General features: G+C 41.9%; 1 protein-coding gene across 6 annotated transcripts in view; it reads left to right on the top strand.

Moving 5' to 3' along the window:
* Window positions 1–735: 735 nt before the first annotated feature.
* Window positions 736–23,237, top strand: part of LTBP1 (latent transforming growth factor beta binding protein 1) — a 188,106-nt gene continuing 165,604 nt past the window's right edge. For 2 of the 6 annotated variants that reach the window (XM_077175711.1, XM_077175709.1), the window contains exons 1-3: window positions 799–1,421; window positions 1,807–1,877; window positions 16,156–16,444. In XM_077175711.1, the coding sequence (XP_077031826.1) occupies window positions 964–1,421; window positions 1,807–1,877; window positions 16,156–16,444 (818 nt within the window). In that variant the 5' untranslated portion in view covers window positions 799–963. Of the gene's footprint in view, window positions 1,422–1,806; window positions 1,878–16,155; window positions 16,445–23,237 lie in introns of all 6 variants that reach the window. The other 4 variants (XM_077175710.1, XM_077175707.1, XM_054628955.2 and 1 more) reach the window with 4 other exon arrangements.

The raw sequence follows: 23,237 nt of genomic DNA, 5'->3' as shown, positions 1-23,237 counted from the left end.
AGGCCCTCCTAATCCTGCTAAGATTTCTGCTAAGAGCAACCTCTGGCTCTCATCAGGCTGAGACGGAGGGATGTGCTAACCTCTAACGTGTGTAAGCGCTTTTATCGAGTCCCCACCTACCGAGTGAAGCACGTATATTACGCTTTTGGGGCTCTAAGCCTCACCTCCATTGAAATACAGCAGAAAGGTTCAGCTGTTGCCGAAGCCCAGGTACGGGCGGCCGTGCGGGTCGGTCCCGGGCAGACGGCAGCTCGGCACTCGCGGGTCCCAGCAGGTATTTCCGAGGCTGCCTTAGCGGCGCACCCCCCGGAGCTCCGGACCCCGGGCCGCCCCCAGCCCTGCCCTGTCCTGCCCTGCCCGCGGTCACCTGGCCCGGCCGGGCCCCCTCCCGGCCCGGGAGCGCCCCTGACGTCAGGGCGGGCCCAGATTGGCTGCGCGGGGCCGGCACCGGGGCAGGGGCTCCCTCCGCCCGCCCCCTCCCCTCCGCACACGCTCACTCGCCGAGAAACTCTTAAAGAGGGGCTTGGGATCAGCCCGCACCGGCTCCGGGGCCGTTCCTTACACACGCAGGCAGACCCCTGGCAGCTCCGGCACCGAGACATCTGCTCTCCACTGCGACCACCCCCCTCCAGCAAACACCCTTCCCCTGCTGCTCCTCCTCCCTTCCCGCTCCGGCTCGCAGCTCGGCTTGCACCCGCCGCTTCCTTTCTTCCAACGATGTTTTCCTGCTCTACGGGGCGAAGTGTTTGCTGAACTTTCCCAACAGTTTGGGGGGCGGGCGGGAGGATCCTGAGGCTTTTTTCCTCCTCCGCCCCGCCCGGAGCAGGTTGGGGGGCAGCGAGCGGAGGAGGGATCCGCGCCGCGGGCGCAGGTCGCACACACCCCCGCGTCCTTTGGAGGAGAGGAAACCCTTGCGCTACGGCTCCGCGAAGTTCGCCGGCTGTAGGGATTCCCGCTGTGGAAATGGGTCGGATCAGATGGGGCTTCCTCCTCCTCCTCGCTGCCTGGGCGCTTTTGTCACCAGGGCTCGCAGCTTCCGAAAAGGGCAGGCTAAGGAGGATCACGTACGTCCTGCAGCCCGGCCGGGGGAGCTCCTCTGGCAGCCGGCAGCAGCGCCCGACCCTCCTCGGGGGGGAGCAGCAGCAGCAGCGCACGTTCAATGTGCAGCTGAACACGCGCTACGGCGGCGGCGGCGGCGGCCCCCCGGAGCGGAGCCGGCGGATGAGCAAGCCGGGCAGCGCCGCCGTCCAGCTCCGCTTGGGCCCCGCCGGCCAGGTCCACCCCAACTCCGCCGCTCACGCCTCCTCCTTCGCCAAGCCGGCCCGCTTCAGCCCGCGGCTCAAGGCGCCGCCGGGCCCCCACGGCAACAGCAGCGCCGCCCTGCCCCTCCGCCAGAAGCACCAGCTGCCGCCGCTGCCGGGGTAAGGCGCCCTCCTGTCCCGCATGTCCCCCGCTCCAGCACCGCAGCTCCCGAGCACCGCCAGCATCCCCGTCGCGGCCGCTGTCGCGCCCTCGGGAGGGGGGAGAGGGCGGGGGGCTGTCCCGGGTCCGGGGGCACCGCGGTGTCACCTGCCCGGCCCCGGGCCCGGCGCCCCGGAACGCCCGCGGCACGTGGGGCCGGGCGCGGGGCCGGCTCCCTTATCCCGGGAATCCGCGGCCGCCCCGGCCCGGCGTGAGGCGTCGAGTTCAGTCGGGAGGGTTCATTCTTCCCGCCTTTTGTCTCCCCGGCCCAGCGCCCGCCCCGCGGCCCGGCTCGGCATGGGGGCTGCCCCGCCGGACACCGGTCCTTGTTTGCTGTTCCCGCAGGGTCAATGTGTGCGGGGGGCAGTGCTGCCACGGCTGGAGCAAGGCCACGGGCTCCCAGCGCTGCATCAAACGTGAGTAGCCGTGCGGTCGGGGAGGGGCGTGGGGTAGGAGATGTGGTGGGACCCGAGGGGACCAGGCTGGCACCTTGCGAGGTGGTGGGTGCTGGGATCGTCTGTGGGCAAAGAGGTGCTGGCTGAGCTACAGAACCCACGGGGCTTTCCATCCTTAAATCCCTCCTTCCTAACCTTCACCTTTGCTGAAGGGTGAATAGTGGGTGTCTCTTGCGTTTATTTGTAGCACAGTGACATTTTTGGAGAGAGCTTTGTGGAGGCTTTGTATGTGTGAGCATCCCCTCCCCATCAGTTCTTGTTTTTTAGGAGTCTTTAGAATGGGGGGGGCTTAAGATGGTAAAGAATATACCAGAGGAGCACAGGTGGGGAGCAAGGAATTGCCATCTACCCATCCTGTCCCTTCACCAGCGTGACACGTGAATGATCCTATGCTTACCACACGGAATTTTTGAAGCACTGAACAAAGTGAAAGAAGTGGTTTGGTGACAGTAGAGTGATGTACTTTACTGGGATAACTAGAAACACAAAATAGGTGCATAAAATAACACTGATTGAGCCAATCCTGCTATGCTCCTGCTGTTCTTTCTAAGGGGAAAGCAGGAGAATTTCTGCTACTTTAGGCAAGACTCAGAATGATTGCTAATGGCTAAACTGGAGTGATGTGATGAGGTCAGGAAAGACTGGAAGGGCATAAGTCTTCAGGAAACTCTTGCGAGTATCAGTGAGATTGGGCAGATCTGGGAGTATTGCTGTACTTCAGCAGGACAGATTGCTGTCCCTGAAAGAGCTGGAGTAAACACTGCTTTTTTTTTTTTTTTTTTCCCCCCAATGGCTTTTGTCCCTGTGTGGGATTTTTCACAATAGGGAGCAATCACTTTTGTAATCCTGACTAAGGTCAAGTACCTTTGACCTGCATGGACCTGTTGCTAAGAAGCAAAGACTTTATGACAGTAGTTAAAGACAAAACTTCACCATTTCCCTACTAATTTAGACATGTATTTCAGATATGCTTCTAAATTAACATTTTCAAACACATGCTGCTGTGTTAGGTTAGTCACATTTGCTTAACACCTTACAAGTACTAGAATGTTTTCCTTCAGCTTACAGTGGTATTTTGAGGCTAACTGCAGAGCTTAATAAAAACCTACCTTATCTTAAAGACTAATAAAAAACCCAAACCTCTTAGTAATTTCAGGACATTAAGTGAAAAATGTATTTTAGCTGTGCTATTGTCAACCAATTTTATTTTCACTATTTTGAACAAAACTCAATGTTTTGGTTTTTTTCTTAATGTCTTTTTCTCTGTCTTCTAGTAACTTTCATTTCCAGGCAACTTTTTTGTTTGTAAGTTAGGTCATTTTCTTTGCTTTTTGTCCTTTATGCTTTGTCTTTTTCACTTCTCTGTTTATCACTTATCTTTTCTTTTTTATTGCCTTTTAATTTTAGAGTCTTCAGTAAGGACCAAGTCAGACAATTGGATTTTTATGTGATAGCTGTGTAGAATTTTATTTAAATCCATTAATTACTTGGCTAGTTCTTACAGTTACTGGAGAAATGGAGTAACAAAGTTAAAAGAAAGAAAGGTGGGGGTATTTTCTCATTTTGTGCCTCTGATATTAGGTTCTCCTTAGCATTAAATATTTTTATTCCTTGCTCTGATGCTTCTCTAATTCCTCCTAGCAGTGGTATAATATACTTGGCTTGGATTTTCTCAGTTTCACCCCTTTCTTGGCAGGCCAAGGGAAGCACTGAATGTACTCAAGTTGTCTGTTTTGTAACTTAGGCAAACCATGAGATAGCATTGACTTGATTCAGCTCACAGTCATAAAAGCCAGATATCACCTTTTCTGGAAGCTCCTGATGTTCCTCTCAGAAGAAAAGAAAATCTATAACTGAACAACAGTTAACCCCTTTGTTTCCTGTAAAATTATGAGTGAATTTTTAAAATTCAGATAGCAGGCTCTCTTGGTTTTGAGTGCTTATTGTAGCAGTGGACTAACTGTGCCACAGATGCTGGTACACCTGAGCTGACTTGATACACAGTTGGTTTGATTCTGTCAGGGTTTATTAGTTCAGGCTCAGTATCACTTTAATAAGCTATTTAGTCTCTAGGGCCAGATTTTGTTCTTTTGCATGGTGCAAAGCCTGAGTTAATAAACCCCAGACCCATACTGGCTCTTTCCAGAGCCAACTTCCATTTGTCTGCATCGTGCTTCCAGAACCAGAGTGCTGAGAGCCAGCTCTGATCAGCGAGGTTTATTAGCTCAGGTGTAATCCCAGGCTGGAACAAGCAGCATGTGTTTCTGCTCTGCTGCACCTGTGTGAATAAGCCTGCCTGGAACCCTCAGAAAGAGGGCGTGAAGGGCAGAGGTCTGCTCTTGCAGCCAGGCTGCCTTCCCTTCCCTTTGCCTTGCTGGGTGGTGTTTGCCAGCCCTGCTTTCTCATGTGGGAGGCTCTGGCTGCCATTCCCTTTGGGTGACTTCTGTCCCCGCAGTCTGGCTGGGAGCAGTGGCAGCCACATCCCTTTTCCCTCAGTAGCAGCAACAGGAGGTGTTTGAAACATCTCTGTGCAGGTCAGAGGGCAGCATCTGGATGGAGGAGGCAAGGGAACTTTGTAAGTACTTTTATTTAAACTTTAGTCTGAAGCTGAACTGCCTGTTGTGTTTACATTTGTTCATGTTCTCTTGGAAGCCTGACAGTCCTCAGAAGGTGAACTTCTGTCTTTCTGTGAACTGTATGAGAGTGCCTACCATATCCAATTTAGACATTTAGGGTTTTCCCCCCTCTGTCCCTAATATTTCAGTTTTATGTTGTAAAGTGTTAAGAACTTTTTTCAAACTCAGAGTGACTTAAATTATGAAGAGCTGCATCATTCTAATTAAAAAGATGAGATGATAACACTCAGCGTTAGAAGTATTCAGAATTGCTTTACGCTGGGCGTATGATGCCTAACAATCAAAACCAACCTTTTTGAAGCTTTCAGAACATCTACCTTTGGGTAAAGACAAAGGTGGGAAAAACTGAACCACAACAGTAAACATCTTGGAAAGTCAGAAGCACGTGAAAGGGTTTAGGACAAGGATTGTCTTCCAGTCATAGTTATCATAGGTTATAATCTGTGCAAGTGCAGTAATGAGATACCGCTGAGGCTTGGAGACACCATGTTTTGTTAGTACTTGTTGCATAACAGAGCTTTTTAGAAACATTAATTAGCTCTGTAACATGTCTCTAAGGCAAGTAAAGCTTAGAGAGTGGGGTTTTTATTATTTCATTTATGGAAATTAAACCATAGGTTAAATGTGGTCTTAGACAAGTTATAACAACTGTCAGGAAGGCCTGTGCTGGAAATCAGGAGTTCCCACCACCCAAATGGGTATTTATCCTGTTGAAATCTGTTGTCTCCGACTTCGCTACCTACTACTAAACTTCTGTTAGTTAAAACTACAAAATTTGCTCTTCTACTTGTTCTGGCTTTGTTTGCTTAATGGTACAAGGAGCTGTTTTTCATGTTGGAAATGTAAGAGAAAATTGCATATTGTATGGAGAATCTGATATCTTAAAAAGATAAATGAGAAGTACCACCTTGTAGTAGTAAGTAAACCCCTTGTGAAATGTATAATGTGTTTTGTCTGGAGTATTAATAGCAGTTGTTTTTGAGTGATCTCAATGTAAACTGGATGTTTAAAAAAATGGGGAGAGCCTGCAGTGTTTAATGGCATGAGTTCCTTTCTGCACTGGTGTAAGAAAGGCTCGTAGGGCAAGAGGTGAGGAAGTGGGTTTTGGAGGAACACATTCAGAATAAATTTCCTATAGGGAGATAAATTGCTGTCTATGTAGAACCCAGGTGTGCCATCATTGTCAATTAAGATTAAAAGGGTATTAAGTCTTTCTTAGCTGAAGGTGTTGTGTTTGCATGCATATATTCCATGCATAGGGCTAGTACTTTGGTGTTGGAACTGGACTGAATTCTATGAGTTTGATCATGAGCTGTCTGTCTGTGCTTTGACACTTTGGGAAGGTTATCAGAAAATAAGAAAGCAGTCTGTTGGCTTTTTCTTTGTATTAAAAGATTATCTTGAAAATTCTCTTTTAAGGAAGACTGCCTGACTCAATGTTGCATAAAGACTTACACAGGTTTAATTTATTTTTCAGAATAAGAAAATACACAACAGTAGATACTTGCTGCTGTAGAGGCAGGAGACTAGAAAGCTGTGTGAATACTTGCCCTGAGGAAGGGTCCCCTTTGTTCAGTTTCTGAATCTGCTTGGCCTCTGCCTGTGCACTGCTGTTTAATTTGAGCCTCCTCCCTGAAGTTCCATAGAATATGAACCTCCTCCCTGAAGTTCCAGAGCTGCAGTTCTAGCTGTGGCTGAGTAAGCATGCTCCAGCTTTGTATCTCCTTCAGGACATGGCACCTGACAGTGTGACATGGGGCTCCAGATCACCTGGATGGAGTGTGCCCTAAGTTGCTTCCAGCTTGTGCTTCTAAATTTCTTGGGGAAGGTGAGGGAAAGATTGCATGCTTAGGTCTTGTCCTGGAATAGGGTTAGGATCCAGGCCTGGAAACTTAGAAATATACATGAGTCCTCCAGTTTAGATGTAAAACTCTGGATCACTAAACATTTTAGTATGAGTTGCTTGGAATCTCTTTTTCTGCCTTCAGTTCAACTCTTAGAAAGGGGTATCCAGGAGAGCTGTACTTTTCTTCATAGGAACAAAGTACTTCAAATGTTTGCAGCTGTGCTTCTTGGTGGTTTTTCTGGTCACAACTGGTTCCTGAGGCTTGTGCTTAATCAGTTTTGTGGCTTTGAGTTTTACCAAGTTCTGTTTATTTACATTGTGTATACAAAGCCTAACTATAACATACTGTCCCAAAATGTTGTTTCTTCTCATTCTAAGACCATCATCTCAGTAAAAGCAATATCAATCTCCTTCAAATTATGTCTAAATCAAAATTTAATATCTGAGTTTTAAAGAGACAAACTACTTTGACCCATGTGACTGACCTATACATTAGTCCTTTTTGATCTATCTATCCTTTGATGTGGTTTTTAAGCAATTCAGAGTTGAAAAACAAAGTTTGAGAAGCTTGTTTTGCCTTTGTGTGCTTGCTACTGTAATATGTAAATAAAACTTTTGAATTTCATGTACAGGAAATGGGCTTTCATAGTGGGAAGCGCTTGTTAGGCCTTGGTAGTAATTCTTCTCTGCTTTATTTTTCACTCACTGCCCTTGGGAAGGGGATAGAATGACAGGGTCCAAATTCTGGTAGTCTGTACATTAGCATTAGCAAGCAGCATGGAGCTGATCTATAGACAAAACCCTTTGGATTTGATGACCTGAGGCCCAGGGCATGTGTGTTTCAGGGCTTAGTGTTTTGTTTTGGGCAAGGTGTAGTCCAGTCTTGTGGAATGAACACTAATATGAGGCTGAAATACATTAGGTGCATTCTTGGAGTGCACATGTTTGAGCTTTGCTTTTTATTATTTAGACATGTTTTTTTCTTTGTATCTTAAAAGAAATAGAGTGCACACACCTGTAGATGTTCCCACAACACAAACCAAACCTCTCTAAGTGCAGTTGGTATGACAGCTTCAGGAGAGGCTGACCCAAACCAGCAGTAATGCAGACTTTGAGCACAGTCTCTGTCTCCTGGCCATGGTTGGCAGCCAACCTCCTGCCTGTGAGACCAGGCTGTAAAAGAGCTGTGAGAAATGGGGGAGCTATTAGCTGCTGCCTGCTCTACACATGACCATGCCATGGTGCCATTCCCTCATTTTGGTGAGGAAACTTAAGTCCACAATTTGTATGAAGTGAAACCTACCCAGCCTTCTCTTTGTGAGACACCGGGGACTTCACTGGAAACAAGCTTATAATGTACATGGTCTGTTTCATACAAATACTACAAGTGTGTGCAGAATTAAGACAGAACAAAAAAAAAAAAAAGAGAACCTTAAAATAAACTTGTCAAGATGTTGTGCTCTCATGCTGGAGCAGATGGCAGATTGATAGTGAACTTGTTCAGCTCATTGCAGCAGTTATCATTAACAAAAGAAGCAGGACCTGCAGTAAAATTGTGGCAAATCTACAGTGGATAAAAAGTCCTGAACACTTCCCTTCTTAATAGAGAATCAGGAGGAACACAGAAGACAGAGGTGGTTTTGTTTTATTTTGTTTCCCTCCCTTTCAGTTTGTTGGCTGTTTCTTTTCAGTGTGTAACTTGGAAGTGGAGCAGAAAGCTGTGTATGTGCCAGGGAAAGCCATGTTTCATCCCTCAGTTGCGCACTGCCTGGTTCTGCACGTGTGTAGGAACAAAATGATGTATTGACAGAGAAGTGATGCTTTGATACTCACAATGGTAGTCTTACAGCTCTCTCCTTACAGCCACTCTTCCTGAGCATGGAGGAGGGAAGAGCTGGAAGGGAACATGCTCCCATCTCCTTCCTGTCCTGCCAAGTGGCTTTGTGTTTGGGATCAGTGAGCCTCCCAACCTTGGGAAAAGCAGGGCTGTAGTGAGGTGTGGGGTTCTGCTCTCTGTGAGGCCTGGAGAAAATGCAGCCTTGACCACTAAGGGCTGCTTGTGCCAACTGATCCTGCCTTAAAGGATGCTTGGATTGCCTGGGAGCTTTAGGATTTGTAGAGGGTAGATGAAAAGGGGCACACACCTCCCTAAACTGTCTCCCTGTTCAAACTCTGGAGTAGTGTGTGTTAACAGGTTATTGATGGTTTGGGTGGCCAAATCAGTCCATGCTCTGTAACTGATATGTTAGTTGTTGGACTGATGTTGGGCTGGGTTTGAGATTTCTTTCTTTAGTTGGCTTTTTGTTCTGCCTTTAAAAGCAGCAGTACTTGTGTAGCCTAATTTATTCCTAGAAAATAGACCTTGTGCATTGACTAAAGAAAGCAAGCAAATCTTTAGCATTTCTCCACATCCGTGACTGCACACACAGGGGGAAGAAGCATTTTACATTTAGTAAGGGCAAGATGTTAATTTAAATACAGAGCTAAAAATAGGTCTGCTTGGGCATGTTCTTTTTTTTTGTGAAGTGCAGATAGTAATCCCTGCATGTGGGAAATTGTTTTGTGTTTTATGGCAAGATTTGGTTTTTTTTATAATTGAGGTCAGGTTTTTATTATCCCTAGATGGCAGTTGAGGCCTGGAATTTCAGAGAAGTTCAACCGAATTGTGCACTCTTATTGAGAATTGGTTGAATTTAGGGAAAACTTCCTTGTACTTACTGGTTTGCTACTCTGCTGTAATTAATAATTTTTCTCTAGTCTTTCTCTTTTTTGTAACACTTCAGTTGTCTAAATCCTGCATCCAGTTAAATATTTCCAGTTGCTTTTTTACTGAGCTTGTCTTAGTTTGTTCAGTTTCTTGCAAATTTATGATGAAGGATTTTGTAACAAAATAATTAAGTGCTGTACTGAGAAATGTGAAGAGAATTAAAAAGGATTGCATACTGGAGTGTTAACCACTCAAGCAGCAAAAACAGTGTGTAACATGTGAATCTGCTGGTTTCCTTGGCTTAGTCCATTCTGTAATGAATAATTTTCATTTTTATTTGTGGGCACTGGAATGATAAAGGGATTTGTAGCATGTGCAATGTTTGTTTTGTCAGAATATGCATAGTTATGATCTCCTATAATTAAATACTTTAAAATGCCTCTCAGATTGTACAGTCTTAAATATTTATATTATATAAACTCCAGTAAACACAACATGAATGAAAATGCCAAATATGAAACAGTGTGTTATATTCTTTTGCTGATAGAATAATGCATCCTTTTGTTGAAGTTAAGCTTTTGAAGTATTTGAATAGAGTTGCTATTCAAATCTGCTGAGTCTTGACATTCAGAGATTATACTATGGAGATACATAGAATATAATATTAGTAAAGTACATTATATTGCCATTAGGTTAAGAGAGAAACTGTTTTTTTGTATGTTTGTTTTAAAAGAAATATCTATGCTAAAAGCATTGTTTTTTGTTTCCCTCCCTTCCTGGAGGTCATGTTTACATGCCATTGTGGGAATGAATCTGATGGTTTGAAGTGGACAGCAAAGAATTCCAACACGTGCTTTCATTTGAAATATATTTAGGGAAAGAATTCCTCAATACCATATAGTTATGATAAAAACAAGTTCCTGTGTAGAAAGACACAGATGGTTGCAATACTACCTCCATTAGCAGTGTAGAGGTCACACAGGTTTTCTGCAGTTAATGTAATTTCTTAGGATTGTATAAAAGTAATTTAAGCTTTTTTTTTTTTTTTAATAACATGGTTTTACAACAAGCTTGTATGAGCCTTGGTTGCTAATTCCTCTGTCCTTCATTCTCAGTGAATGTTTAGAATTATTGGATATATTTCTGGTAAACTTTTCAATTTTTGAAACCTCTTTTGTGTGAGATGCCCAGATAGAGAGCTAGATCCCCAGAAAAGCATTAGCTTCAGTGAACTTTTGGGTTTCTAGACTCCAGTTGCATCCTCAGTCCTAACAATGACTTGATACTTAAAAGGGTATTCAGAGTAAAAGCAAATAATTAAGTGGTGAGCTAAGCAGTAGGGTAGTTCAGAGAACAGGAAATTCTAAAAAAACATTGCTCTTCTTCAGGATGTCAGCACCACATTCAGATTTTTCAGAGGCACACTGAAATATGCCTCTTTGCTTTCAGAACCCACAACTTTTTGCTCCACGGAAAGCACTTCACTGCTTTTCTTCTGGAGTCGCTGGGGGATCATCACTCTCTCTTTCAACCCAGCAGGAGTTAAAGGTGCCTTTGTATCACAGCTTTTTGTTTAGGATGTGCACTCAACCAAGATGAGCTTTGGTTTGGTTTCCTTGTGTGCTTGAGGAATAAAAATCTTGCATTCATGCAAGAAGGCAGGATTTGTTATGCCTTTAACAGTGTTCCTATGTTGCATGTAAGGAAACTTGAAAACTGCCCTCAGCACAGACGTATCCATGTCATAGTGTTGGTTTTTCCCCTTTCTGTGAACTTGATGCATGCATCATTTCTCAACCATTTTGTGCTGGAATCTGAAACAGCTCTATGCTTAAAATCCTTTTTCCAATTGCTGTATTTTCTATTATTTGCCCTCTGGTATGTATTGTGCCTGACAGGATTTACACACTCCTGTGGGAGAAGTTGATGCATACCGTGCCAATGTGCACGGTGATGAAATTTGTTTAAACTGCTGCTGAACTACTGTGTGTGCTCAAGAGGAGAAAAAAAAAGGTAAATTTCATGTGGAAGAAGAAAGAAACATGGTAGATGGGTGCATTAGAAATAGCATAAGACTCACAACACTGTTATAGCAATTGTGTTGAAGTATTAGAAGTTCAGGAATGACATTGAAAAATGTTTGTGGACATTTAAGTACAAACCAACAGCAGTTGCTTGTTAAAGGAAATAGGTGAAGGTGGAGCTGAGGCTAAAAGGCTAGAAACTTGGGTGCAGAAAACTTCTGGCATATTTAAATTTGTTTATTGTGAGTTTCTCACCGAAAAATATATTTTTGTGGTTTTTGTTCTCCACAGGGAAATAAACTGGTAAATGTGTTGTTACTTTTGAGAAGGTTAAAAGAAGTGATTTGCATAGGAATGAGATTGTAATGATCGTAATGTAAGAATTAGTGTTAGTTTAATATTACTTTAATACAAACATTTTTAGGACAAGTGGAGTCAGTTGTACTTGTATTTTGATTCATTTGAAGGGAAAAATATAAATTTTTATCTAAACTCCTTCTATAAATGACAGCATTTTATGCTTACTGATTCCAGATAATTTATACTTAATTTGGAATGTATTGAAACAAATTACATTCTGTATATGGAGAAGTTTTAAAATATTTATGTGGTTTGAAATGATTATAAATTTTTATTTTAGGTCTTGCTTCTGCAAATATTTATATACACTTTAACTGTAATGACATGAGCACATGGATTGAAAAGTGTATATGTATAGATCAGTCCCAAACCAACATAAGATGTTTTGGAAGGGGTGTGTATAAACCTAATGTTATTTTACCCTTGGTATTCTGAAAGAATGTCCCAAATACAACCATGCTGGGCCTGATATGCATTTGTCAAAGCTGGTAGTAGTCTGTCTGAGAGAGTGGTGAGCAGTAGTTTATTAGGGAAAGATGTATAACAAGGATGAGCATTTTGTGATACAGTTTTGGGCTTTTTATAACTTAGGTACTTCCAAAGCAAATGTGTCACTTGACTTTATTTTTAGTAGATATAGATTGTGGTCTTAAAGCATAAACCAACCCAAGACAATCCTTGTTCCTTCCCCACTGTACTGGGTCTGGCTGAGCTGGGGCTGTGCTTTGCATTGGTACCTAGAAAGGTGTTGGTAACACTCCAGGGTTACTGCTGAGCAGCCCTGGCACAGCACCAGCAATGTTTCTCAACATTCCCTTCCCCCCATCAATAGGCTGGGGGTGGGCAAGATCCTGGGAGGGGACACAACTGGGACAGCTGACCCAAACTGACCAAAGGGAAATTGCATACCATATGACATCAGCTCAGATAGAAAAGCTAAGGAAAGGTGAAGAAACAGAGAGCATTTGTTATTTACAAAGCTTGCCTTCTGATGCAACACCTGCAACTGCTGAAGACCTGCTTCATGGGAAGTGGCCGAACATCACTTGCTGATGGGAAGTAAAGAATAAACCTGTTTTTTTTTCTCTTTACTTGTGTGCACACACAATTTTTCTTTAGTAAACTGCCTTATCTCAACCTATGAGTTTGATCTGATTTTCTTTCCCCTGTCTAGCTGGGGACTGATAGAGCAGCTTAGTGGACACCTGGCATCCAGTCCAGGTCAACCTCACCACAAACCATACTTCTGGAAAGTGAGGGAAGTTTGGCTATATTGTCTATGCCTGGCTTTTCAATGTGGCCAACTTCCGTGGCACAGCAAGCTTTGGATGTTGCAGCGAAGTAGCTCAAAGAGCAGATCAGTCAACCTCTGACAGAAAAATCTATGGAGACTTATTAAACACAAAACCAGCACTCTTGCTCAGGAAGTTGCTGAGCCTCTAATTCATAAAAGCTGTAGTGGTATAACCTTTTATTGTGTCTCACCCTGTCCTTAAGCATCTACCTTAGTAACGGAGGGAGAACACTCCGCTTAAGTGGATCTTTAATTTGACCAACTAAGCTTAGCCTCATTATTTGCATCTTTGCCAAGCTCCATTTTGAATTTCCAGTCATGACCTCCTTGAATTGAATAGGATGAAGCCAATTGCCTTTAACAGCAGTATATTGGCCTGCTTTTCAGTTTTGAACTTAATACTTCTACACTGCAGGTTTTGGAAGCCTAACTTTATGGAAAATACTGGTGTTTTCAGTTTTATGGGCCATTATTGTTGTCTTCAAACAAAATAATTAGGTCATTCATTTGGCACACTACAGCTGTCTTGAACATTTTAGAAACTAAACGGCTGTATTATGTCAATTAAAATGTTCATTTTAATTCTTTCCTAAAAACATGATCTTTTATCCAGTTTTGTGATCTTCTATTATGCAACATTAATGAAGGACTTCAGTCAAAATGTTCATTGCTGTGAAGATTTAATGGGTGGGGTTTTCAACCTGTTGTCACTGGTCTTAGAACATAGTTGCTGGATCTCCCAATGGCTCTTTTGTTAAAGGCCAGTTAGAGTAATGCAGTTTGTCCTGCAGAGCATTTGCTTCGTGTACATGTAATGTGTTTCAGGGTTTACTTTACTGTCAGTGAAGTAAGAATGTTCGAGTCTGTGTGGGCAAAAAAAGATGAGGTAATTTCAAAACAGGTTCTGTTTTTAGCTCTATAGTTTTAAATTCACTTTAATCAGTAGAAACTCAAGGTTTTGTAGGCTTCTGAAGCACAACTTTGGTTCTTAAGTACAGGAAAAAGAGTTGCAGTCTTTCCAGGGTTGTCTTTTGTGTACATATACATTGTTACTTCACTTTTGAGGGGAGATAGGCCATAATCAGTGTCCTAGCAGAGTGGGTATTTTTTCATACTGACTTTTGGTGTGGTCTTCTTAGCTTACTTCTGTGTTAAGTCATTAGTTTTTAAATAATTTCTTGAGAAACTTAGAGGATAATATAGGCACGTGTCCATAAATCTCCACAAATATATGAATGCTTTCTTAATGTAAAAATAGGACTTTTGAAAGTCTTACTTTTTTAAAAGAATTTTTTCAGATTTTTTCTAAAGTGCTCTCAACTGAGCCCAAATTCTTTACTGTGATTTTTGCACATTTCACACAGATGACCCAGGCAATGGGGTCACTCTTCTGGTCTTAAGAGTCTCTCCAAAGCCAGTGAGATTTAATTAGAATTTCAGGCTCCTGAATATTATTTTCCACTATATGATTTATTTCAGTCATGTGCATATAATTAAATTTTCACTGTTTCTAGCAAAGTCTAAGTTTTAAAATAAGGCACAGGGAAGACTTGGCTTGTCTATTACAGCATATGCTTGTTGCAAATCCCTTCTCAAGTTTACAGTGAAAATTATCTTCAGTCTTCCAGCAAAGACAAGACAGAGTCTCAAAGCTAAACCAGTAGAAATGAGCAAATGATACTTTTGTGTTGCCAGGGAGGTGTATAATATGCAGTTAAGGTAGCCTAGCTAAATATCTGAGAAAGGAGAACTTTAACATGGAGGGGAAAGTGTATGTGAAAAAAACCCATGCATGTGAAAAAAACCCATGCAGAACTCGGGTTTAAGTTGCAGGGCAATTCTGGTGCAGTTGGTATATATGATACATTTGCCAGTGGATAAAATAGGCCTCCAAACTTACACAGCCCCATCCTAATGAGTTAATTAATATATATTCTTGTGCATTTAATTTATTTTTACATATAGAAGAATGTATTAGAACTTGATTGAAGTGTCAAGTACTCTATTTGGGCCAGGGTTGTGGACTGATTTTTGTTCAGTTGGATGTATCTGAATATGGTGCAGAATCCCATGTTATAGTTCAAGATATTATCTTACCTATTCTAGTAAAAAAATTATCACCTGGCATATACTTTTGTTGATGTTAAAAGATCATTAACAATATTAAAATTTTGCTTAGTTTGTAGGAACAAAGTAGCTCAGCGATGTTTTTTTCTTATACATGCTTCATTGTATACCATCTTTAATGTGAATAATGAAATTTTTTTTTTCTTTAATATTGTGTCCTTTAGATAAGATAATTAATTTGTTTTGCCATCTTTATGTGATGCAAATTTCAGTATCCAAAATAAATCCTCAAGGTAGACATGCCTTTGCAGTATTATGTTTATTTATAGTCAGCAGTTGCTTTTGCTTTTCTTCCTCCCTCCCTCCATTTTTTTGGGTGGGATTTGCTGCTCCTCCAAGTTTCTTGTTCATTTAGAGAGGAGTTGGTATTGCATTTTCTGGGTGTACAAGCTGGGTGTTGAGACTAGGCTGGTTATTCAGACGCCCTCTGTAGTCACTAGTCAGAGCAAGGCAAAGCAGCGTAATCAATCCTCTCTGAAGGCCAAGTGTGTTTTAAAGAATCTGATCCCTTTTCACTGATGGCACAAAGAATCTATGGAAGCTGCTCTGGGATAATCACAAGCACCTGTCTGTTTCTTCCTAGGTGTGGCAATGTCTTGGTAGCAGCAGCTCGCATCTCCTGTGTTGTTACAGTGGGGTGGGTTACTGCAGGGAACGTCATTTGGGTTTTACAGGGGGAAGGGTTGAATTGCTTCACGCTTCTCTACATTATAGATCACAAATATAGAGATTTGTGATCTATAATGTGGCTGTAGGGATTATTATAGATCATTTTGTGATCTATAATGTGGCTGTAGGGATTCATTCTAGGTGCCTATGCAGCATCTGATTTTAAAATAGTAGTAAAATGAATCCCAGCCTGGATCAGTAGTAGAATTGTGTACCTGTGTAGTATTGTTTCATCAGATGCAGTTTGGGTTTTTAAAGTATGAGGACAAGGGATGCTGAGCAGAAAGGAGGAAGATTTGAAATAATGCTGTATTTCATTATTTAAGTAGTGCATTTCCTATTTTTTAGATCCAGCATTTTACTCTTTGAAGTTGTTAAAATGCTGTGCATTTCTGTTGTGCTAGAAATCAGTAATAGCTGTACCAACTTGTATATTATATTTTGTGGAGCTTAGCAATATTGCTCTCTCCTACTCCAGTTAACATTAACAATTAATGCCTTTTTTTATTGTGGGGAGGGTTTGCATTCTCCTTCCTGCTTTGTTTCACAGGTACTTTTTAAAATGTCTTTCCTCAGCGAACTGTGCACCACCGTGCCAAAACGGAGGGATGTGCCTGCGACCTCAGCTTTGTGTGTGCAAACCAGGAACAAAAGGGAACTCCTGTGAGGATACAGGTGTGCAAGACACATCTTCCCCTGGAGGCCGGAGCCCTGTTGTTCCCCCGTGGCCCATACCCCAGCAGGCTGCCCAGCAGACCTTCTCCCAGAAGGTGCAGGTCCCACCCAAGGTTGGCCCCATGGCTCAGATGGCATTCACAATCAAGCAGAAACCACCTGTTGGGTTAACTCAGCAAATGCAACCACAGTAAGTGTTTTCTTTGCTTTCAAAGAAGTTCAGTATGTCAGATTTATAAAACATTGTTCCTTGCAAATGTTTTCAAAAAATCATACTTGAAACTGTCACAGATTTTTTAAAACAGCTTCTTGTTTTAACTGTAAGATTTCAGTGGATGTTTAGACTGTTATTACTTATGAGCCAGATTTCCTTACCTGAAGAGAATATGATATCAGTCCCATGATATCAGTCAGCTTCTGTTTTCCTTAGAATGATACTGCTGTACTAGTTTTGGAGGAATTATTCCTAATTTACACCAATGACCTTTTGAATTTATCCTAGAACAAAGTCTGACATGGAGTTATGACCCATTGTGTAACTGAGGAGAGTAAGATTTGGTGCTTCTGTTCGGGTTTCTTCTATTTGCATTATGTTTTCTCTTTTAATTAGAAGTGTGTGTGTCTGTGCTACAATGAATATTTCTGCTTGCTTGTTTTTGAAGTTCAGGATTGTACCTGACTGCCATAAACAGCGAGGAAACACCCATCTTGTTAGACTATTTTTTCTCTGCCTCTTTAGTAGCCGGTGACTTAGCCAGCCTTTGATATTGTTTCTCTGAGCTTTAAATACTTAATGTGAGTCTGAAATTTCTCTAATTGTACTGTTGTTTTTATTGATGTGTGCAACCTTAATTTATTTCAAGACCCCATTTGATATGGGGGGAGGAAGGATCACAGGAGGGTGGTAATCAAGTGGAATGTGAGCAGTTTTAGGTGTTTTCACCTAAAACTGCTGCTGTCCTTCCACTTTCAGGTGAAGACAGTGACAAAAGGTGTTTCTGTCCTGTAAGAGGTGTTGCTTTTGGAGAGGTTGCTTTTGCTTTTAAGGAAGGTGTAGTCTGTCTTGCGTCTAGTCTCCAGAGCAAGATAATCAGGACTAGGAAATAAATTGTGTTTTCCTGTGTTTTCCATTTTCAAAACTGTAAAAATGAATGTGGAAGGGTGGTGTGTGATTATAGAGTTCTGCACCTGAGTCATCATAGGCTCCTGACAACAAAGTGCCACTTCCTTTCCAAAACTACATCTGAGAGCGAAGATCATTGGACACTCCCAGTGTTATTTGTTGTCTCATAACCCCTTTATAAGGTTTTTTTTCCTCCTAAACCCTTCTAATTCTTTGTACTAACTGTGGATCTACAAGCTCAACTGGGTTTCTACATGTCTTCTGTAATAAGAGAAATTTACATTAATTCCTTTGGAGCTCTAAGCCATAAGCCAGTGTCTTCTTTGAGAAGGTAGCACACTGAGGGCTTTAGGAACAAATACATACAGTGCTGAAAAACAGAGAAATTGCCACCCAGTTTTAGTATTTCCTTGTACTTTGGGTCCAGTTCTGTTCCTACCGGTGAAGCAAGGTTTATTGGAGTGACTAATATGAAGGGGAAATTTCCAGTAAAATCATCAGTCTTTTTTCCTGTTCCTTTCTCTCCAGACCAGCTGGACTCATCACCTGGTGTCTCTGCTTGGCCCCATAAAGAGCTGTGCAACAGATCAGTACAAAAGGCCAGACAATTGCTGTCTTATCAGTACTGATTCCTGTAGAATGTACTTTTTCTCCCTCCCTCTACACAAAAATATTCTCAAGAATTTTTCTTTCTGTTGCAATAAAGGCCAGTTGTCCAAATTGGGTAGTAAAATATACTTAAATAAGGAGGGGGGGAAGAAAGAGAAAATAATGTAATTTGTTCTTGCCTGAAAAAAAGAATTGTCATCTTTTAAGCACTCTAAAACTGTACTCAGAAGGTTTGTGGTAGCCTGTAGAGAAGGCTTACTTTCCTGGGATAATGTCAGGGATAAAAGGTTCTTCTTGTAAAAAAAAAAAAAAAAAAAAAGATAAGTTGATATTTTTCTGTGCTACTATGATAGTTGTTGGGCTGTGATGCTCATAGTATTTCTAGAGAATACCTATAGCATTTTATGCTTCACTGAAATCTCTTTACCTGCTTGCATGAGTCATCATCACAGATGTAGAGGAAGCAACTTCAGACTGACAAAACCAGTCACCTGTTACCTGCTATCCAAAGAGCCTCTGCATGCTCCCATGTGCAGTGGGCTTTGTTGTTCATGTGAGCCTTCTCAGCCTAGGATTTTCTCCTAACTGTAGAGAGACTTTTTCAGGTAGAACTGTTATTCTTTGAGATCACATGAAGATGAATCTCTTTCAGTCAGCTTAATATTGGCATGGGAAAATGGGAAATTGAGTCTCTGGAGTCCTGAGAATGCCAGCCTACAACCTTGGCTGAAGGTGTTGGAGCTGGAGATGGAGAGGAAAAGGACTGCACAAACCAAAGCTGTTATATCAAGTGCAGCAGAAGGTGGATGCTTAGATACAGCTGTTGAAATGAGTGCCAGTGATAGTTCCCATGGATGACTATTAGGACAATTCACAGGGCTGAAAGATTCTTCTGAGGTCAGGTCTCTAACACTGAGAGGGACAGACAGGCTAGTTCCTGTTTCTATTGCTTTTTGGATATGTTGTGTGAGGCTGCCCAAAATCTTTTGGAATGGTTTTTCCTGTTCCCACTCCTGGAAAGTGGAGTCATCCACACAGTCAGTGTGGTGGGTGTGCTGATCTGGACACTGCTGCTGTGCAGTCAAGGACTGGACTGGTGAGAGCCAGGGCAGAACCCAACCTGGAACACCTAAATTAGCTCCTAAAGGAGGCTTGCCTCTGCAGAGCTTCTGTTTTGCCATTCTCTGTCAATTTTTTCCTGTTTTATATAGCAATGCAACTTTTCCAACTTCAGTCATCAATATGTCTTCATGCATGCTCTCTTAGGATCATGGTGGCAGTGATATTTAGGAAAGCAGGGAATTCATTTATTTCTTTGCAGATACCCTTTTTTGAAGAATAAGGTGCTGAACAGAAGGAAAGCTGGAGAGAGATTAATTTCCTGGAATATCCTGGGTTCAGCAAGTCTGTCATAGCTATGCTCTGAAGATGGATATACTGTCAGGTACAAGGTCTCATCTCAGAAAAATGTTAGCAGAAGGTATAGATGGCTGTAATTGAAAACAAGTGGTGTTTCAGAAACAAAAATCTGCTTCTTATTGGAACCTGTAGGGAATTCTGATCTCAGTAACAGGCGTGCTTTGTGGGCCTGAATTCCTGTGATGGCTCTCCAGTAACTCTGGGTGTTCCTTTCACATCTCATGTTCTCACTTGTTGGCAACAGGATAGCTCCAACAGCTTGATTTTGTGCATTTACCATCTGTGTGAGCAGAACTTTTTTTATTAAGGGATCTTTCTAGTACAGTTTTGGAAATGATCACCAGAAAGAGTACAGCATCAACCAACTGGAGCTCAGTAACACACTGAGGTGTCACAGCATTGCTCCTTCAGCCTCCTTTGGAGGCAGGTGGTGACGAAATGTGAAAATCTGCTTTAATGTTGGACAAAGCAAAGCTCATCAAAGGAATGGTGAGCACACAGACTCCAGGTGACAGATTTGGACTTACTGGTGTGCCTTACGTGCCCAGAAATCTCTGCTGAGAGGTCCCTTCCAAACCTGTGTTCCTGGGTCACTGGCTCTAGTCCCATGCTATGACAGGCAGATGTATTGCCTGCTAATTTTAGTCAGCCTATCAACTGATGTTGTAAAGCTGTTTTTTGACTTCTGTTCCAAGATGTAGTATTTTTTCCAGTTTAAACTATTTTTCCCAATTTTAACTAGTTGATGGAAAATCAGTGTGAATTTAGATTGGAAAAAACATGCCTGAAAGAGGAACTGGGAATACTGTTGTGACCCTACTGAAATCAACAACATAGGACAGTCATAACAGAAAATCGAATACCTACTTGATATAATATATAATTGTATGTTAAATGTTTACATATGTATTAAAAATCTGTAGAGTTTATTGACTTTCTGTTGTGCAAACTCCTGTAGTCTGAGAATCACTGTAAAGTATAAGAGACTGCTCTTTTGGCTATTTCCTCTCTTGTATACCAGTTCTTTTTTTGTATCTTTGACTGCAGGTAATTTGTTTTTTAGAACTTCTGCTACTCAAGATTGGTTAATATGATGACATATCAGGTGATGGTCTAAAAAAGATTATAGACAGGCTTTTTGAAGCTAGTGTGAAAGTACCATCTGGAGGACATTCTTTTTCCCCACCATTATGATAGTTTTTGTATTAAAGAGTACTCTGTACTCTTCTTGTACAGAGCAAGAAAAACTCTTTATTTACAAGAGCCCTGCACTTGAACTTAAGTGTGGAGTCTGTTTGAAAATAATTTATGGAAGCTCTTGATAATATTGAACTTCTGTCCAAAAAGACCTTGACTTTCTTTTTTTAAGGAAACTTTTTTAAGAACAGCAGGGATAAACCTTAGGTTGGAAGTATGAAGCAATCAGATCCAACCTTTTGCTTATAGCAGGATGACTTACAAGAGGTTGCTCTGGGCTTTGTGTGGTTGAGCTTTGAATGCTTTCAAGATTGCAGGGTTGGAGATCTTCAATATTTGCAGGCTTCTGTTGCAGTGTTTGACTACCCTCAGGAGAAAAAAGTCTTCTTTTATAGTTGAAGTTTCCATTGTTGCACATTTATTGTTATCTGTGTCTTTTTGCTGTATTCCTCCAAGAAGTCTGGCTCAGCCTCCTCTACAGATTCTCAAGAGGCAGTTGTAGATCTCAGTATCATCCCCTTGAGCTATTCTTTTTTTCAAGAACTGAGAAATCTTTCTCCTCTTATGTAGTGAGTCCAGTCTCTGACAGTCTTGGTGGCCCTCTACTGGCCTTACTCCTCTGTGCTGCTGTCTTGGTTTGGGGAGTCCAAAACTGGTCACAGTGTTTGAGATGCGATTTCACGAGTGCGTGATGGAGGCAGTAATCACTCCCTTGACCTGTGTGACTGTGCTGCTGGCCAGTATGAGACTGGCATTCTTCATGTGAGGATATGCTGCTGACACCTGTTCAACTCATCCACCAGGACCCCCACTTTTTTGTAGGGCTGCTTTCCAGCCATTTTGGTGCCAAATCTTGCACAGAGATACAACCTTGGATTGCCACCTGGTGCTTCAGAGCTTTGGTCTGTAAGTCATGGGCTTCTGGTTCTGCCCTCCTAGAGCCCAGTGACAGAGCTGTTTGAGCTTGTATTAGCACTGTGTGTTACTGTTTACAGACTGAAAACTTAGCTGTAGTGGTCAGAGGTGAGATTTTCCCAGCAGTTCTTGAGCTCACTGCTTTGTGTCAGGGAGATGAAAAACTGGTGTTCTGTCTGCAGGTTATGCTGACGACTGCATCCCTTCAGTATAGACTTCTAACATGTAATGAACTCGTGCTGTGCTTGTCTTAGGATTGCTAGAACAAGGTGGCTCCAGGGAGAATCAGGAAAGTCACTTTTACAATGTGAGCTCTTTGGGATGGATTCTGAGATGCCCTTTGCACAGTGTTTTCAATAAGAGACTTGCTGCAGGAAAGCACAGTGTACCCTATTAGCCATCAACTTATTCATGTTCTTCCAAATTGTAAAGCATTTGTAGAGAGTTTGTAAATTTTGTAAGACTTGTAGAGAGTTTATGCAGATCAATTATCCATATTATCCTGTAAGATACATTCCTTTTGAGAATATCAGTGTACGCTTCCCTCTCGCAATCCCAGCAACTTGAACACACTCCATGAGTTAATTAAAGTTAACTTTTAATTAACTTGTCATTAAATCTTGGGGTTTTTTTGAATGCTGCTGGAATATGTTTATGCTCCTCTATGTCAATACAGCAAAAAGAGACAGTGATTTGGGCAAATTCCATGTGTGTGGAGATCATTGTCGCACTTTCAAGGCACTGCTTTTCAGGAAAAAAAATTGCCTGTAAGCTGTACTGGTGCTGTCAGCTCAGTTGAAAGGCAGACAGTAAGCCACCATTTCAAGTATTTTTAATTTTTTTTTCTAGTTTAAAAACATATGTGCCTGACCATTCAGTGTTTGAATGCATAGGTGAGGAGGGCTTTAATGAGGAGCTCTTAATGTTACTTGTTACTATGTTGCAATATGGTCTGTTTTCTTCCAAAGTGTTTTTTTCGGGTTGTGGTTTGGCCTTTTTTTTTTTTTTTTTGTAACTATTGGAACTTATACTATTATCATCAAACAATTATTTCAGGAGATGTTGGGAAACTATCAGAAGAACTTCTTTCCAGGGGCTTGGTGAGGCTGAAGGAGCACAGCTTTTCTTGGAAAGCATGACACTGTGTTTTGTTTCACAAAAATATATTTATATTGTTAAAGTTTGGGTTGATATATTGCTGTTGTGTCACTCACAACATTGTGGCATTTGGTACCTTTGGTGTTAATAAGGTCTCTCTGTTAGCAAGTGTGTTTGATTGTAAAACAATTATGCAACAATTTTATACCTAACTGACACTGTTTAGCCAAACAGATAAAAGTAACCCATTCAGGTTACTCTAAGCAAACGACTGTGCTGCAGCAATGGTTATGGGGTCTGGCTCAAATAAAATTAACGCTTCAAATAGCCATTTTCCCTGCAGCAAATGGGAATAGTTTTCATGTGATTTTTTCATTCCCTTCTTTAGAGCTGTAAATAGAGTTCAGTAGCTTGATTTGGAAAACTGTCTCCTGTGAATACACATCTGTACCTTCAACTTGCAAAGGAAGAAAAACAATGTGAGAATAATGATCAAATGATCACTGAACCAGGGACATTTTCCTCTGTTTCAGGTATTTTGAACTTGAAAATGTTTGTAGATATCTTCAGTCTTTGTGTCATAAATCTTGCTTAATATTTGATCTAAAGCCCTTTAAGCTAT

This window comes from Agelaius phoeniceus, chromosome 3 (genome assembly GCF_051311805.1).
Source record: "Agelaius phoeniceus isolate bAgePho1 chromosome 3, bAgePho1.hap1, whole genome shotgun sequence".
NCBI lineage: Eukaryota > Metazoa > Chordata > Aves > Passeriformes > Icteridae > Agelaius > Agelaius phoeniceus.
This window is presented reverse-complemented; position numbering and strand designations above follow the sequence as displayed.